Source organism: Elaeis guineensis, chromosome 3 (assembly GCF_000442705.2).
Source record: "Elaeis guineensis isolate ETL-2024a chromosome 3, EG11, whole genome shotgun sequence".
NCBI lineage: Eukaryota > Viridiplantae > Streptophyta > Magnoliopsida > Arecales > Arecaceae > Elaeis > Elaeis guineensis.
In genome coordinates, this window is record NC_025995.2 from 92,151,332 (window position 1) to 92,171,653 (window position 20,322).

General features: G+C 33.6%; 1 protein-coding gene across 1 annotated transcript; it reads left to right on the forward strand.

Annotated features, from left to right (window-relative positions):
• Positions 1-765: 765 nt before the first annotated feature.
• On the forward strand, positions 766-4,417 carry LOC105042013 (uncharacterized). Its single transcript, XM_019849612.3, is given in 7 exon segments — positions 766-982; positions 984-1,092; positions 1,514-1,607; positions 1,755-1,822; positions 1,915-1,971; positions 2,077-2,331; positions 4,053-4,417. Coding segments are annotated over 7 exon segments (735 nt in total). The 5' UTR covers positions 766-956; the 3' UTR covers positions 4,179-4,417.
• The last annotated feature ends 15,905 nt before the right edge of the window (positions 4,418-20,322 follow it).

A 20,322-nucleotide genomic window follows, 5' to 3' on the forward strand; every position in this document is an offset into this window, starting at 1 on the left:
CTGTTCTTTCTATCATACGGTGGAAACGGGGCTCTGGGTTGCCAGCACAACCGGTGAGATAACTCTCGCGGCATCTCAACGGACATGAGTCGTCCCATCTAACGGATATTATGATAATAATTTAAAAGCGTGCCATCCTGTGACCAATGATCTATAACCCGTTAGCCCATTTTAATACAATAATAATTTTTTCTTCCCCAAATAAAAATAGTAAACTAGATAATCTTTCATAACTTACGATCATTACTTGTTGTAGGTGTTACAATGATTATTGTTTTATAAAATCTAATCAAAAAATTAAATTAAAAAAATTATTATCATTACAAGAACTTATGAAGTATGTTATTTAATAATAGCTATATTAAAATTATTTTTACTATTGCGATGTGATAAGTGGTATTTATTTTTATATGATTTTTTAACTAGTTTCAAATAGTTATTATAGGTATTATCATATCAAAATAAAAAATAGTGCAATTAGAAAGCGTCAAGTTAGGGAGTGGTATTCAAGAATTGAATTAAATTTAAGGGAACAGAAATTGTCAGAAAGGAAGCTTTAGAAATTAAAAATGATATGACGCCGTCAACACGCAGCAGTAGACTAGAAGCCGTTATTTTTTAATCATAGAGGAGGATAAGGTTGGAGGTGAGCTTACCATGGACAAGGGATGGAGATTAGCTCCGTGTTGTTCCGCTCTATCTCAATTCGCGTAACGAGCAGTTAAAAAAATGAAAAAAGGACTGTTTCTGGAGTCTTCCTGGGGCTGGAGGCGTGGGTGTCTTTCCGAGGCCTTTCATTTGATCTCTCCCCCCCCCCAACGCTCTCTCTCCCCCTTTCCCTCACGAAGCCGCGAGGGCTTTCTGGCTTGCGTGCAGGGGATGGAACCCCGCCCGCTCTCTGACCCAGAATTTTCCCGCTATTTCTAGTGCTCCGGCGCCGGAGGAACGGGTCGTTTATGGTATCAGAGCGGCGGTGTGGGGGTTGCAATGGCCGACGGAGGAGAGAAGACTGGCGATTTCTACGCCGTCCTTGGCCTCAATAAGGAGTGCTCCGACTCGGAGCTCCGGAATGCCTACAAAAAGCTTGCCATGGTATGATTTCGATCCCAACCCCACCTCCCCCACCAAAAAAAAAAAAAGAAATCTCTCTTTCCCCTCCGTTGTCCTTTCGATCTCTGTAGATCGAAATATAAGAAAGTCTGTAGCTTTCGAAGATATGGGCGGATTTGATTAATTACTCTTTGAAAAATTCAATTTTTCTCGTGTTTTCGAGCCACTTCCTTTGATAGCTTTTAATCGTTGGTCCCTTCTTGTGAAATATCGTCCAAGTTGACCTTTTTTTCCGAATAAGAATTGAAATAGCGCTGTTTCTTCTCCAATATCATCCGAATGGATTCCTCGGCTTCTTGGAGCTCTCGTCTTTTCTAAAATATTCTCGTTTTTTGGCATTTTTGTAAGAAATCACTCTTCTTTGTTGGAATTTCTTCTTCGTTCTCAATTCTATGAATACTAGAGATGGCATCCGGATAAGTGTTCGGCGTCGGGGAGCTCGAAACGCGTGGAAGAAGCCAAGGAGAAGTTCCAGGAGATCCAGGAAGCCTACTCGGGTCCATTCCGCTCTGCCCCTCTCCCCTGTTATTTTAATCTAGCATCTAAATAATATGCATATATTCAGCCAAATTCTCCCAAATATTTCGTCCAAAAAACAAAAAAAAAGGAATTTTTATGGGTTCGCGTGTCTGCGATTTTTACAGTACTCTCTGACTCCAACAAGAGATTCTTGTACGACGTAGGAGTCTACGACAGTGACGACGACCATAACGTAAGTTTTCATGTTAACGGTAACGGCGATTTCCATTTTATCTTCGAACTATATCATGCATTTTATTTTTTTTTTGTTTTAATTAATTACAGGGAATGGAGGAGTTCCTCGGGGAGATGGCGCAGATGATGAGCCAAACCAAGCCCAGCGTAAGATTTCCCTTTCGAAGTATTCCTGTTCTCCTTTGATCTGGGTCTTTAACCCAATCAGAACCGAGCTTCTGATGAGGGGTTATTTGGACCGTTGGTGGCTAGGAGAAGGGCCACGAGAGCTTCGAGGAGTTACAGCAGCTATTCGTGGAGATGTTCCAGGACGACCTGGATGCTGGATTCGGTGGTCCCATCTCGTCCCAGGCGGCATCCAACGGCTACGATCATTTCTTCGCCTCCACCTCCTCGCCGTTTCCTGACGGAGCTCACGGCAGCAACAAGCGCGGCAGCGCAGCCATGAACTCGGGCACGGGCAAGTTCGGCGAGTCGGACGCTGGTGCTGCTGGCTTCTGCTTCGGGGTGAGTCCCACGGGCTCCACAGCTATTTTCCTGATGGTCAAGTTTGTGGTTCGTTTCGTAGGTCCTCCTTTGATACTTCTCCATTAGAGTGGTTTTGGTTGTAGCCCACGGCTTAGATAGTGTGACTGGTGACATAACCAAGCTGACGTGTAGGGTTTATATCCACTGTTATTCCCACCCTGGGCCTACCAGTATCCAGGATGTGCACATTGCATGGGTTGCCACGTCTGTCTCACGTGGAGCTGCATGTGGGTCATGACTCAATGGTGGACAATTTGGTACACACGTGGGTCCTACCGGTTCTATGGTGTAGCCATTTGCCACCTCATGTGGTCAGCGTCAGCGGTCCCGTTTGGAGGCCCGTCTTGCGCACTTGTGGAGCTGTGATGGATGCTTTCTTTGGAAAAACTGGAAATTAGGTAATATTCTAGAGGTTTTACCTGTGTGCTGTATATAAAATTTCTGAACACATTAAAGCAAATTAATATACGAGCCCATATATTCTTTCACCAAAATTAAGTCAAGTCACGGAAGGTGTCACGTTTTTTTTATGCTCAACAATTAAGTGCGGCGGTGCATTGATCGAAGCATTTACTATATATCTACCCCTTAATCATCTCCCCATGGACCTGGTGTTCTAAATTCTAAGTGGTGGATGGTTTTCCTAGGATACACCTCATGATTAAGATGGTCAATGGGAATGGTCCCTTGTAAGTAATTATAGCATCACCCAGTGGATTAGGCTGAAAATCCTAATGTTGGCTCATCTAGCCTATTCAAAACCCAATCCAAATTTTAGCCTTTGGGCTCATGAAGGAAAAAATAAACTATGGAGATCTTCTTTTTGTTGCCACAGGATTTGGGTGGATAGTTTTTGGTTGATATAGTGCCATGTTTTAAATGAATGGCCCAATTTATGGATCGTATAGATTTTTCAGTCCAATCCTATAGGAATAATCAAAGAGACCTTAAGGTTTTTTGTTGGATTGAAAAGATGAACCAGGATTGGAATGAGCTTGGATCAAACTAGTAAAAGAAGTTGGCACTTTTCTTTTGTGCTGTTAGGCAAGGCAGCTTGGATCATCGCCGCATCGGTTGACCGAGTAAACCACTTTGAAGAGGCAAAGCCTTGACAATAGAGAAAAAAAAACATGGCTTGTGATAGGAGGGAGCCGGAGAGGAGGTGCATGAAATGGAATTTGACAAATGGAATAGGGCTGGCTTGTAGGTGGATTGGAGTAGCTTTGATGCCACGTGTTAGATCACACTTTGATTAAGGACAGCTGCAAAGTGGTCCTCTTTCTTCTTCTTCTTCTTCTTCTTCTTCTTCTTCTTCTTTTATTGGGGTGGAGGGAATTGCATGGCTGACTTTTCGCTTCATTGGAGTTGAAGGAATATATCCGAATCTTATTAAAATTATAAACTAGAATCAAGTGAGACATGTCATAAAGATTACTTTACTCTGATCTCAAACACACTATGGAAAAGCCTTTTCCATAACTAAAATTTCCCTCTCAAGCAACTCCCATTGATCTCACGTAGCTTCTATAATTTGCTCAATGACTTGGTCACTTGGAGTCGATCGCCACTTTGATATCTTTCAGAACGGTCGTCCATCTAATGTTGTCATCTTTTCCAATTAAGAACCTTACATGCTTTGGTAACTTTGTTTACTGATTGAATTGGTCGGTTTCTTAATACTAATACGGTTGTATTGGCAGTATAATGATTCAGGTCGGTCATCGAAAGGAAGAGGCGGCGGCAACAGCAAGAGAAGAAATGGGAGAAAGCAAAAGGTGTCATCAAAACACGATGTGTCATCCCATGATGCCGGGATCTCAGCTTAGAATTTAGAATCACATTGACCCTCCATGTTCATCTTCTTGTCTCAATGTATCCGGTACGTTTGCCCGTCCCTCCGATCTCCGTCATAGAGCCGGTAGATTTAGCATGGATCCTGTAAGCTACAGGGATAGAGACCTAATGTTATCGTCGACTTGTATGCGCACGAGCTTGCTTACTTTAACTGTCCCTATTGGACTGATGATTTGGGTTGAATTCATGGAATGCTACTGATCTTTCCATATTCTCGGTTCTTGGGTTATTATATACTTGCTGGAGATCAGCTGGTGTAGAGGGTTTGGAACATGAATTTTCTAGGTTTATGCTGGTAATATAAATATAATCAAGGGTCTTAGGATTGTGTTTTTATTTTTAATGATGAATTGAAGCCTCCTGGCTTTAATTGAATTGAAAGCAAGTTGAAGGAAACGGTGTACCTTTAACTTAGCATGACCGGCCTTATTTTAGAATCAACCTGGTACATTTATTAGTAGGACGCCCTCTGTGTTCGTGAAGTCTCTCGCTTTGTTAAATCCGAGGACTGTTTTTGTTCTATAGCTTGCTTTTTAAGTATGTTCACAGCTAATACGTGTGACTTTGTATTGTTTGTGTATACTTTAATGATATGATAATGCCTGAGGGTTCTGGAACTCTCTTTTTAGTTAACAATTGTGTTGCTTTCTTCGGTAGGTTATGTGGATACGGGGGTCATACGCATTGAATTAGATGTAGTGCTTGATTAGATATGGGGTGGTTTCGGGCTACTGGCAACCCAGGTGGAGTGTGGTGAACAAATCAAAACGGTAGCTGGGCAACATATTAGGGTATGTTTGGTTGGTTTGGTTGGAGAGAGTTGTGGTCTGAAATAGAAATATAAATGGTTGATTTTGATTTCGGCAATTTGGATGAAAATATCTTAGTTCTCTAAAATATAATTTTGATAATATTTGGATATTTAAATTTTATTTTGATTCAACTTATCAATCAAGTGTAGGAGGAAATTATATTTATTTTAATTTTTATTTTAATTTATTTTACATTTAATTTTGGTGTGCTTTTAAAACTTGTTTAGATGTGCTCGCAAGGTGTTCGATGAATATTATTTATGTGAGAGATGCTTGGAAGATGGAAGAAAGGATCTTCTCTGGTTAAAAGAGTTTTAAAGGTGAATCAGCTTTCAAATTGAATGGAGTACTCCTGATCTTTTCGGGATTACCTCGTCGGGAGCGTTCTACTCTCGAGACTTCTTTCTCCTATTAGAGTTTCTGACTTTTTGGAACTGCTAATATGAGCCTTATTGATGTATTATTTTTCGGTGATCTAAACATTCTTTTAGGATTCATTCTTTTATGAATAAATATTATAAAAAAATTAATCAATTTTTTTATTAATTAATTTATCTATAATTTTATATTTTTTAAGATAGATAAATTATTTTTTTTATAAATAATATTTATTTATAAAATAGAAGAAAATTTTATTCATTTAGGCGATGGTTAAATTATTTTTTTATAAATTAAAAAAATATTTTTTTTAAATTTATTTTTAATATATTTTTAATCTGAATAATAATAATAATAATATAATATATTACAATATAATGTATCATAATATAATAAACTATATTATTATATATAATAAAATTTATATAATATGTTATATTATAATATATTATATTATATTTTAAAATAGTATATTATAATATAAAGTAATATTATAATAAATTATTATATTATATTATTATATATAATAATATTGTAATATATATTATTAATATAAGATATTAATATAATATATGTATATTATTATAATTTATTATAATAATAATATAATGTATTATAATATATTATATTATGTTATTATATAATAATATTTATGTAATAAAGATAGTATGGAAAATATATATAAATCTTAGCAAGTTATCAAGAAAATTAATAATATAAAAGAATATAGGTAATAGATTTTTGAGTCATTTTTTAATATATAAAAAAATATGAATAAATTATTTTTTTATTTAAATATTATTTAAAAAATATTTATTAAAAAATATAAATTTTTGAATAAATTTTTTTATTTTCAAAAGAATGGGCTCTCAAGCTATTAGGTGAATAGATCCATCAACACACACACGTACATACATATACATACATATATATATATATATATGTATGCATATGTACGTGTGTATATATATATATATATGCATATACGTGTATATATATATATATATATATATATATATATATATATATATATATATATATATATATATATATATATATATATATATATATATATATATATATATATATATATATGCATATACGTATATATTTATATATATATATATGTGTGTGTGTGTATATATATATAAAGCGTATCAAGTGAAAAGAGTGGTTTAATGTGAGAGATGAGAGAATATAATAATAATTTTGGATTTACATCAACGATTCAAATGAGAATGCGGTTGTTCAAATATTTTTAAGGTTTATTTTTTTTTTAAAAATTTTTTTAACGCATGTATATGAGCACGTGTGGCACTATAAAAAGGAAAGAATGGATAAATCTTAAAGGTATTTGGACAATTTGAACAATTGCATGAACTGTTGATGTGGATTTAAGTATTATTATTAAGTCTTTTTATTTTTTATATTAAATCACTCCTCTCATTTGATACAGTTTCCTATATATATATGTATATATATATATATTATCATGTGCTTTGTCAAATGTGAGAATACTCAACACATGTTAAGATACCAACGTAGTGCATGTCAAGCCACACAAATTTAGCTTTGATGAATGAAATTATAATTTGGGTAATTGATCAGATTGGGTGTGGTAAGGCAGACAATTAGAATATATGTGGTCCTAATTCAGAAGGTTCTCAAGCTTGTAGCAGCTTCCTAAAGAATATCCTTTCAGGGTATATGGTTAAGGATGCACTTTTAGGGCATGTGGCTCGTACCATCCTATCAAGGGCCATCACATTCCTCGGACCACCTTTGGCTAGGGCAGATCTACACATTGGATGAATGGGTTCCAAAATTCCATATGGTTGCAAAATTAGGAGCCTTTTGATGTAACTCAAGTGGTCCCAACAAATAAGAACGAATGGTTGTGACCTCTAATTGAAGAAAAGGAGACGTCCGCTAGCACGGCTGAGGCTAGTTGGCAACTCGGCAAACAATAATTACTGAGCCCACCTGACATTGACCTGCCTTTGAGTGGGATCTACAAATTGGCAAACTAGCGAGCTACAGGTTTAATATCCGATTACTTTCGGGGAATGTTTGGCTGGGGAGAGGTGGGTTCTAGAGTTGAATCCGATTTTTCTCCGATCTCTAAAATTTAATGCTGACTAGCTTTTGATATTTAAATTTAATTTTAATTTTAATTTTAATCGTGAACCAAACACATTAAAGAATATAATTATTTTTTAATATATTTTTTTTATTTTTATTTTTTTTATCATTTTAATTCTAATTTCAATCATGAACTAATTGTATTAAATTCATGGCATTTGACACTTTATTGGTGTCTTACATGACTCGTGCTCCCAAATATTGATCCTTTTTCATGGTAACATAAGATTGAGGAGGCTATAGTGAAAATGATTTTTCTAAATATATCTTCATAATATCAATTATTTGATAAATTCATTTTCATTGTAGTCAACGTATATAATTATGAACTTTGATTGAGGCTCAAGAAGTGAACTTTGATTGAGGCTCCCTCCTTACTTCTTAAATAACTATTTGATAATTATGAACAAATATATTAATCTTTATGGTATCCCAAAACCCCACCCAAAGATTGTATGTAGCCATTTAATCTACCTTTGAATCTCACAAATGCATTTCAGGTGCATGATTTTTATTAGGGCCAGCAAAATTTGATCCAGCCCATCGGTTCGATCTATCATAAATACATTTGGGTTGAGGCTAAATGAATTCGAATCATAAATAGATCGATCAATTTAATCCGCTTAATATTTGAATCGAATTTGAATTTCAAATATCTAATCTATTTAATTCATTTAATATTCAAGTTAGATTGAATTAGATAACCTACTTAATATATTTAATCGGTTTAATTCATTTAAAATTTATTTAATTTGTTTAAAATCTACTTAACATATTCTTAATCTATTTAATTCAATATATTTAATATATTTAATCTGTTTAACTTAATTTGATCTGCTTAATAAATAGATTAAGCGGATCGGATCGAATTATTTATTTAATAAATAGAGCAGATTCAGATCTAAATTTTTTATTTATTTAACAAATAAATTAAATTTAGATTGATAGTTTTTTAATATGATTTATATTAATCCGATTCATAATTGGTCCGATCCGATCTAATTGTGACCTCTAATTTTTATAATTTTAATAGATACTCTAGCTTTCCATCAGCGAATATTACAGGCTTTTGTACCATCATGTTGGGTGTCTGCGGGCAGTCCGGGAAGTGTCCATAAATTCTTCCAATGTTTTGTTGTATGGTACCTCTAGGTTCGACACTGAAGCATGATATGTCGGCTTAGATGATTGTATCGAATCCAAAGAGAAATTATGAATTTTCTTCTTTCAGGAACAGTAGAACACAGAAATCCTATAAAAATAGCAAGGCAGAAAGGCAGAGCCTTTTAAGGTTTTTTCTTTTCTTTTTTTTATAAAAAAATTCAAGAAAGGAACAAGGACCATGCCCAAAGTCCAATCATTGATGTCCTCTTGGACGGCCAATTTCCTATCTTATATTCATTGTTTATTTCAAAAAAAATTAGTCATGACTATTTACCAAGTTCAAGAATTGATCTATGGATCTCTAATAGTGAAATTAATTAAATTCTATTTGGAAATATGGATACTTTCATGAGCATAGATGATGCAGTGTACCTATCAAAGCGGCTTTAGTGGTCCTTGTCTTTGCTTCACAATTTTGTTATTGTTCTATCCGGCAGGTGCATCCATCCATTCTTCTGGCTCTAACTGTCAAAAGTGGACATAATTTTCTCAAAAACAATGTATCCTAGAGCATGGGACATGGAATTTGGTGTGACTTAACGGTCAAAAACCAGTGTTTCTTATCAAAAGATGTAAAAGTTACGCATCCATTACAAGAAACAAATCGGATGCTACCAAGTGAAACAAGAATAGATATTTTGATGGTTATTAGGGTGATAAAAATTTTAATTTTAATTTTAATTTTAATCATAAACCAAACACATTAAAGAATATAATCATTCTTTAATATAATCATTTCAATTTAATATAGTCATTTTTTTTTATTTTTTTTAAAATTTTTTTTTATCATTCTAATTCTAATTTCAATCATGACCTAATTGTATTAAATTCATGGCATTTGACACGATATTGGTGTCTTACATGACTCGTGCTCCCAAATATTGATCCTTTTTCATGGTAACATAAGATCGAGGAGGCTATAGTGAAAATGATTTTTCTAAATATATCTTCATAATATCAATTATTTGATAAATTCATTTTCATTGTAGTCAACGTATGTAATTCTGTCAGCTCAGGAAGTGAACTTTGATTGAGGCTCCCTCCTTACTTCTTAAATAACTACTTGATAATTATGAACAAATATATTAATCTTTATGGTATCCCAAAACCCCACCCAAAGATTGTATGTAGCCATTTAATCTACCTTTGAATCTCACAAATGCATTTCAGGTGCATGATTTTTATTAAGGCCAGCAAAATCTGATCCGGCCCATCCGTTCAATCTATCATAAATACATTTGGATTGAGGCTAAATGAATTTGAATCATAAATAGATCGATCAATTTAATCCGCTTAATATTTGAATTGAATTTGAATTTCAAATATCTAATCTGATTAATTTATTTAATATTCAAGTTAGATTGAATTAGATAACCTACTTAATATATTTAATCTGTTTAATTCATTTAAAATTTATTTAACCTGTTTAAAATCTGCTTAATATATTCGTAATCTATTTAATCTAATATATTTAATATGTTTAATTTGTTTAACCTAATTTGATCTGCTTAATAAATAGATTAAGCAGATCGGATCAGATTATTTATTTAATAAATAGATCAGATTCAGATCTAAATTTTTTATCTATTTAATAAATAAATTAAATTTAGATTGATAGTTTTTTGATATGACTTATCTTAATCCGATTCATAATTAAATAAATTAAATTTAGATTGATAGTTTTTTGATATAACTTATCTTAATCCGATTCATAATTGGTCCGATCCGATCTAATTATCACCTCTAATTTTTATAATTTTAATAGATACTTTAGCTTTCCATCAGCGAATGTTACAGACTTTTGTACCATCATGTTGGGTGTCTGCGGGCAGTCCGGGAAGTGTCCGTAAATTCTTCCAATGTTTTGTTGTATGGTACCTCTAGGTTCGACACTGAAGCATGATATGTCGGCTTAGATGATTGTATCGAATCCAAAGAGAAATTATGAATTTTCTTCTTTCAGGAACAGTAGAACACAGAAATCCTATAAAAATAGCAAGGCAGAAAGGCAGAGCCTTTTAAGGTTTTTTCTTTTTTTTTTTATAAAAAATTCAAGAAAGGAACAAGGACCATGCCCAAAGTCCAATCATTGATGTCCTCTTGGACGGCCAATTTCCTATCTTATATTCATTGTTTATTTCAAAATAATTTAGTCATGACTATTTACCAAGTTCAAGAATTGATCTATGAATCTCTAATAGTGAAATTAATTAAATTCTATATGGAAATATGGATACTTTCGTGAGCATAGATGATGCAGTGTACCTATCAAAGCTGCTTTAGTGGTCCTTGTCTTTGCTTCACAATTTTGTTATTGTTCTATCCGGCAGGTGCATCCATCCATTCTTCTGGCTCTTAACTGTCAAAAGTGGACATAATTTTCTCAAAAACAATGTATCCTATATATATATATATATATATATATATATATATATATATATATATATCAGAGATAGAGGATTTGTGACATAAATAATGCTGCAGTAACTTAGAAAAATCATGCATAAAAGTTGCTTCCTTAAATGAGTCAATTCACTATGCCAATTCAGAGCGAGCAATGAGAACACACCGCACCACTTAAGTGATTTTTTGAGTGATTTGTTTTTGAGTTCTCATAACATATTAAGAGCAGACCAAGATCTAATGATCAAATGTAATTGTCATCTATGATGGCCGCTGATGTATATGGTGATGGATAAAAGTTGGGGTTTGATGTGTCAATAGTTGCAGTCTCTTTCCATCCTGCTACCCTCTTGACTTTCTCCTAACCAACCATGAACTATTTACATCAAGTGATTGGTGCTTTTATATGGCACATCAAGGCATTCACATGAACCACAAAAGTTAACCTGAAGCTCTGTTGCATGGCTGTAAAAATGAAGAATTTTACCGGCAACATGAAGAAAGATACCATCATAAATTAATAATAAAAAAAAAAGTTCGTTAGGATTTGCCTTGCTAACTCTTTTCCTTGAAAAACAAAAATAAAATTTGCCACAAAAAGCAAAAATTAGAAAAAAAAAAAAAAAACAAAAACAAAAACCTTCGTGCAACTTTTCCTTCTCACTGCAAATTCTTAAGGCTTTTTGGTTGATAAATTTTGCTTAAACAAATTTATAAGAAAGATGATGAGTTTTACAAAAATATTTATTGAGTTATTCGCCATAAAATCTGTTTTTTGAAACAAATTGGTGAGACATGAAATCTGAAAACTGAGTTTTATGGACAGTAAGCCCTCTTTTTCTTTCATCAAAATTGTGTTTTATAATTTTTATCAGTTCAAAAAACCAATAAACAACAGAACATCCTCATGTATTAATACAAAAAAGATAAATGCAATTTTAGTGATAATGCTAAAACTCAGGGCCAAATATGAGAAGAGGAACACCAAAAAAAGGGTAACATTGTTTTCCATTAAGAGGACCCACTTGCAAGAAAAAGCTCAAGTTCATTGACTCAAGAATCAGAAAAGGCTCCTCTCCCACTCAACTTTAGGCTGTGATGACAAGCTTGTGGACCCATGGTCCCCCACAGGCGGTTGCAAGTTGGATGGAGTGACAACAATGGAAGAGGTAGGTGGGCCCCAGATCTCCAACCTTTCCTTGTAGTCCCTCAAGTTGGCAACTTGGGGGTCCTGTGGACAGCGACTATGAAAAATGTTGTCTCTCTTTTCTTTAGTGCACACCATTAGTTTGGAAGATTCTTAACCCCAGTAGGCCTACATGCATGAATGCATTCGTCCATCTTTGTTAACATTATCATGCCATTGAATCAATGCCATCTTTTTGAATACTGGAACAAGTAATGGTCTTTATTGTTCATTATTTGCGATAATATCATCACTATCTTACATATTATAGCATAAGCCATATTTCTTCTAATGCAAATCCTAGAAGTGAAAGGTTTAGTCCATAGAACAATTGTTCGAAATTACATTGTACCATGAAGCATAGTAACTTGGACTTTGGTCCTTGCTACAATCAACCAGCTAAAATGAGATGAGGCTTCACCAATTCAATTGAGGGAAGCAACATGATACATAACCTTGGTTGCATCTCTTCCTCAAACCCATCTACTTTTGCTCAACAAGCAACATGAAATGGGAGCAGGTGGCAAATGGAGTTCCCTACATCAACATCCACTTTTGTGGAACTCAACGGTAAACAATTGAAGGTCATTATTTCAGGAAGTTGGATCCAGCATTAATATGTACAAGTACATCTCGCAAGCTCTAAAATATGACTGAAAGAGATGTTTTCCCGGGTTAATATTTTTGCCTGATTTCACTTATCAAAATATAAAATTGCTTGGTAATTGCCGTACATTACGCTCGGATGTTTCGGCCTTGCATCGCACCCACGCAGCAGGCACACGGGGCTTAACTGTGCATGACTATGAGCCGTGTTGTAATAACTGCCAGTAGGGCCCGAGCGAAGAAATTATTATTTAAAATAATTTATGTGTATCTTATATCATTCAATAATAAATAAGTATATCATTCAAAAAAATACAAAGATGCACTGTTATTCATATTTGATTAAAAATTTTAAATAAAAAATATATTTTTTTTGTTCTAAATCGAAAAAATTCTTTCTTTTTGATGATATACTGATTTATTTTTAGATAGTGCAAGATACATATGGTAGAACTATTCTAATCTTACACATTCTAATATATGCCATATGGCAAACTCGATCTGCGACATTAGTTAAAATTAATTTTGAGATATATTTAGGTTTTTTTTTTCACACCACTAATTTTTTTCTAATTTTTCAAATTTTCAAAGTTTTACAATAAAAATAATATATAAATCTTGTGAAAAAAAAAGTGATGAGATGGGTTCCTACTATGAATTATTGGTTGGCTTCTAAATATTGCAAACTACGTTGACGTGATTTTGAGTGTACTCCAACTCCCTCAGCAAAAATCTTCATGTTGGAGAGGCAAATTCGCTGGCCGAATAACCTTCTGAAACTTCAGCATTCTCGAAATTAAAATTTGAGATGTAAAAATTATTAAAAATATTGCTGTACATATCTCCTATATATGTATAGGATTAATATCATATCTCATATATGTGTAGCATTGATATCCACTATATTTGGAATGGCTATATTTGTATAGAATAGCTGTAGATATCCACTATATTTGGGATGGCTATATTTGTATAAAGTTTACAATTCTGCCAAATATAAGATACTATATTTGTATCCTTGTATTCTTCCGTTGTATAGCTTTGGATCTATAAAAAAAGATATAAGACGAGACCATCAAAGTAATAAACAGCTTATTTTCATCTCCCACTTTTGTTATCTTTGACATGGTATCAAAGCCATAATAATTCTCTGCTCTTTCAAGGACCAATCATCTGCTTTTCTTTTTTTTTCCTCCGCTACCAAGGAACCTCGTGCTACCTCGCCATCTACTCTTTGTTGTGCTCTCTGCGGCTTCACTGCTCTTGCGATACAGAATTTGTGCTGTATTGTCAAGCTCACTGTGCCAGTGCCTCATGTCTTTGTTGCTTTGCTGCCCGTGCAACATCTCTGCCATTTATGCCTGATCCAGTGGCATAACTAGTGATGGCTTATGAAGAAACATCTGTGCCCATCAAAGTAATCCTTGATGGTACTAACTTTTATTTTTGGTCTACTCGGATGATCATTTATTTGAAAGGAAAAATGCTCTGAAAATATGTTATTGGAGAGAGAACACAACCTGTTCAAGCGGCGGACGACTCTGAAGAAAAATACTCAGAGAAATTAGAGAAATGGGAGAGTTAAAATAATAAAATTATTTCTTGGATCTCTAACACCATAGTGGCCCCAATTGCAATAGAGTTTCACAAATACAGTACTGCAAAAGAAGTATGGGATCATTTGGTCAAACGCTACGTTGCACCAGATCCGGCAAGACATTACAAACTCAACCAAGATCTTTTTTATCTTCGCCAAGCACCTGAACAAACTATTGCAGATATCTATGCCCGAATGAATGCTACATGGCAACAACTTGATGAAATGAATCCAAAATTTGAAAACGATAATGACATGGAGAAATTTGATCAATATCGAGAAAAAGAGAAGCCTTTCCAACTGCTAATGGCACTGCTATCTAAATTTGAATCAGTTAGAGCTTCTATCATTCATATAGATCCTTTACCTACTTTCTCATCTGCCTTAAATGAATTGTTATCAGAGGAAACTCACAAGTGTATTGAAATCTCTCTTGAATTAAATTCAAAAAAAGTTTTAGCTACTCCCACAGCTGCTTATTCATATCCAAGTAAGATCAAAAAGTTGCCTTTCTTACTACGTAAGAAAGATGGGACAGTAGACTGGGCACAAGTAAAATGCAACTACTGTCATAAACTTAGACACACAAAATCTTATTGTCCAAAGAAGAAACAAAGAGGAAAATTTTTTGGCTCTAGCTCTACATCCTGATCCATGGCATCACTGGTTGTGCCAGCTACACCAACTCCTACCTTACAAACTTTTGATTCCGTCAGTTCTGAATTTGATTCTTAGAGTTCTACTACTGTCTTTACTATTGCTAATATTGAGGATCTTATCTCCAGAGCTCTTGCACGTCATGGTAATATTTCCTCCACTCCTGCCTCATTTGCCAATACAGGAATCTCTTCCACTTAGATCTTAGATTCAGGAGCTTCTAATCATATAACTCCAAATATATCTTGTTTTACTACTATATCTTCTAGATCCTCCTTATCTTCTATTTTTACTGCTTATGGAACCTCATTACCTATCAAAAATATTGGTAATATTAGCGTTGGAAACCGCTTGAACTTATCCGATGTTTATCACATTCTAAAGTTATCCTACAATCTTTTCTCTATTGGTCAACTTGTTGACTCTGGCCTTGAGTGTTATTTTTCTGCTAATGGTTGTCAGGTACAGGAGCAACAAACGAAGCAAATAGTTGGGACTGGCCGTAAGGGGGATAGGCTTTTTGAGATCAATTGGCTACATCCTCCACCTCAACTATCTATTTCCACCATTGGCACCAATAATTCTCAGTTATGGCATTTGCATCTTGGTCATATGTCTGACTCCTATTTAAAGAAACTTGTTTCAAGTGGTATTTTGGGTAATATTTCAACTCATTCTGTTTCTTGTATCGATTGTAAGCTTGGCAAACAAACTGCTCTTTTCTACAATAATTATGTTACTACTTCCTACTCATCTTTTGACATTATTCACTCTGATGTGTGGGGTCCTTTTTGGAATCCAACAATGGGTGGTTCTCGTTATTATGTTATTTTTATCGATGATTTCTCTTGCTTCACTTGACTTTATCTTCTCAAGTCTCGTGATGAAGTATTTTCTATTTATAAGTCTTTTGCCAAGATGATCTCTACTCAATTTTCATCTCGTATAAAAATTTTTCGAATTGATTCTGGAGGAGAATATCTTTCCACAGAATTTAAACATTTTTTTTGTTTTGAATGTACCATTTCATAACTGTTATGTCCTCATACACCACAACAAAATAGTGTATTTGAGAGGAAACATAGGCATATCATTGAGACTGCCAGAACTATGCTTATTTCCTCTGATCTTCCTAAAACCTTTTGGGGAGAAGTCGTTCTCACTTTTATTTATCTTATTAATAGACTACCAAATTCGGCTATTGATAAGAAGATACCTTATGAAAAACTCTTTGACAAACAACTTATCTACTCTCATCTTCGACCATTTGGATGTACTTATTTTGTTCTTCTACCACCTAATGAACGCAATAAACTTTTGGCTTGTTCAACTATGTGTGTGTTTTTTGGTTATGGCATTGAGCAAAAAAAATATAGATGTTATGATCCTACTACTCGGCATCTTTGTATTTCTTGAAATGTGAATTTTTGGGAGACCATTTCTTTTACTAAAATCTCCAACCAACTCACATCTTTGAATTCTTCAACTTCTGCTATGCTTGACATTGATCCCACTCTTTTTCCAATCGAGAATGATGCTCCAATCGAATTAGTGCAGTCTGTTCCATCTAACACGACTGATTCTCTCGATTCTGCTTCAGATGCTGCTCCAACACCTACACCTGCCCCATCCACTGAAAATCATTACCCCACCAGAACTCGAACACCAAATATTCGTCTACAAGGGTATGATACAATATTTCTCTCTGCTTTGCTATCTATTCATGAATCTTCATCCTATAAAGAAGCTTCCACTAATCCTGTTTGGCAACAAGCTATCACTGATGATTTACAGGCCTTTGAGAAAAACCACACTTGGGATCTAGTTCCTCTACCTCCTAATAAAATAGCAATAGGGCGCAAGTGGATCTTCAAGATCAAAACTCGTTCTGATGGATCAGTGAAATGCTATAAGGCATGTCTTGTTGCCAAAAGTTACACTCAGGAGTATGGAATAGACTACGAAGAAATCTTTACACCAGTGGTATGATTAACTTCTGTCTGTACACTTCTAGCAGTTACTTCTGTATGACACTGGCAATTACATTAAATGGATGTGAAGAATGTCTTCCTTAATGGTGATTTGGAGGAGGAAGTATATATGCAACCACCGTAGGGTATTTCACATGAATCTTGTCATATTTGTCATCTTCAAAAAGCTCTTTATAGGCTAAAGCAAGCTCCACGGGCATGGTTTGCAAAATTTAGTACCACCATCTCTTTCTTTGGTTTTGTTCGAAGTGCTCATAACTCTGCTCTTTTCGTTTCCAAAACACATAAAGATCTTATTCTACTTCTACTTTATGTTGATGATATGATCATCACGGGTGATGATAGTGCAGGAATCATGCAACTCAAGAAGTCCTTACATCAGATATTTGAAATAAAAGTTCTTGATCCACTTCGCTACTTTTTAGGACTTGAAGTTTCTAATCATGCCTCAGGGTTGATCTTCTCTCAAATAAAGTATGCAACTAATTTAATTACAAAATCAGGAATGACTGACAATAAAATAATGGTTACTCCTCTTGAACCAAATGTCAAGCTCAAGTCCACTAATGGTAAACCCCTAGACAATCCAACTCTATATCGGCAGCTTGTGGGTGGTTTAGTGTATCTTACCATTACTAGACCTGATATCACATATGCAATACATGTGGCTAGTCAGTTCATGTCCAATCCTCACACTGTTCATTTTGCTATTGTTTTTCGTATTCTCCGCTATTTGCGAAGAAATCTGCAAACTAAAGCATTATTGCCATCAAATTCTTCCTTGTGTTTAAGTGCTTATAGTGATGCAGATTGAGCAGGTGATGTGAATGAACACAAATCAACTATAGGATATTGTATACTTCTTGGTGATTCTCTGATTTCTTAGTGCAGCAAAAAATAAGAAGTTGTCCCACGATCTAGCACAGAGGCTGAATATCGAGCCTTAGCAGATGCAGTGTCTGAAATTGTTTGGCTTCTTTTTGACATGGGAGTTCAGTTTTCTACTGCGACACTACTGTTCTATGATAACAAGAGTGCTATTGCATTAGCCCATAATGACATTTTTCATGCACGTACCAAGTATATTGAGATTGATTATCACTTCACCAGACAACATATTAAACTTGACACTATACTTCTACAGTCCATCACTTCAACAATACAACCTACAGATATTTTCATCAAGTCATTATCTGCGCCTCATCTTCATAACTTCTACTCCAAACTCAATTTGATTAATCACTCCTTACCATCTTGAGTTTGAGAGGGGGTGTTAGAAATATTGCTGTACATATCTCCTATATATGTATAGGATTAATATCATATCCCATATGTGTGTAGGATTGATATCCACTATATTTGGGATGACTATATTTGTATAATAGCTATAGATATCCACTATATTTGAGATGGCTATATTTATATAGAGTTTACAATTCTGCCAAATATAGGATAGCTATATTTGTATAGAATAGCTATATTTATATTTTTGTATTCTTCTGTTGTATAGCCTTAGATCTATAAAAGAAGATACAAGGCCAGACCATCAAAATAATAAACGGCTTATTTTCATCTCTCACTTTTGTTATCTTTGATAGGAATCATCCATTACTTTTTTTTATGGATAGTAAATGTAACGGTCCTCCCCTAATAATGCTAAACTCCCAACAATATCGAAGGCAGGCAACATACATCATTATTTGGTACCATTGTCAATTAGACTGCCAAAATTTTTTTGACATATTCTATTTTGTAAAATGTCATTATGAATATATTATCATGTTCATACGGTCTCTTCATTTCTGCTCTCCAATCTTTTTTCGGAGGCATTTTTCTCAACTTCTCTTATGCTTCTCCGTACACCCTAGCATTATTTTCATAACTTCTCATATGCTTTTGCATATATGCATGTGTGCACGGACACGCATATATATACGCGTGTGTACCCAAAAGAGCTATGCTTCATTATAGAGTTTTATAGATTATATACATTATAATAAAAATGATCATTGACAGTATTTTTAAGTACCGCTATAAATTAGAAAAAATATCGTAAATATCTTTAACAATTTTTTTATAGTATTTTTTTATATGCTGTCTTAAGATGGTGTCAGCAATTAATTATTGATATTTTTAAAAAATATTGATAAAATTTTTGTTTTAGCGACACATATAAGTGCCTTTAAAATTTTAATGTCAGTATTTTTTATATGCTAATAAAAATTATCAAAAAATAAATTATATATATCTTAGAATTAGAACAAAAGTAGAATTCAAACCAATGATCTTTCATTTGCATAATAAGCTCTTAACCATTAATTTATAACTTATATTATTAACATATAAGTATAGTTTATTTAATTTATTAACATACATTCACATCATTAAATAAGTAATATTAAGAATATATATATATAATAATATATTTTATGAGATTAGTATAACTAAATCAAGCTCCATATAAAATTAATAATTTAAAATTTAATGATAATTTTTTAAAATTCTATAAATTATGATATTATTTATCAGCATGTTTGCTAAATATCATGAAATATAAATTTATAATGATATTTATAATAAAATATCATAAAATATAAATTTATATCGATATTTATGATAAAATACAGCTGATAAAAAAATACTTATTGAAAGATAGCAGCATTTTTATCAAAATGCTGTAAAAAAAAGAATTTTAGCGGCATATAATAAGAAATGCCATAAGTAATTTACCATTAAAAATTATTTTTGTTGTAGTTATCAATGTAAAAAGGTAATAAAATTATTTTATATTTATAATCGTTATAATTTTGACATTAGAGGTTACCCAAGTAAATAGGATAGTTTGAGGGATATATATATATATAAATAATATTTTTCAAAGACTACACATATGGCTAGTTGTATTTGCAAGGGTATATATCCATTAGTTGAAAGATTATTTATTTCCCCATGCTTTTGTCGAACGTAGGTTTGCAAATAAATTAGATTGACCCACGTCCTGACCCTATCCTTGCCAGATTTGGCTTGACTCAGTCCACATTTGAAGACCTGTAGGTCTGATCAAGATAAAAAAATAATAATAATAATAAACTAGATCTAAAAACTAGGCTGAATTTAGGTTTAATATTTTCCAACCCAACCCGACCCTCACATTATTTGAATCTATTTGGATCAATAGAA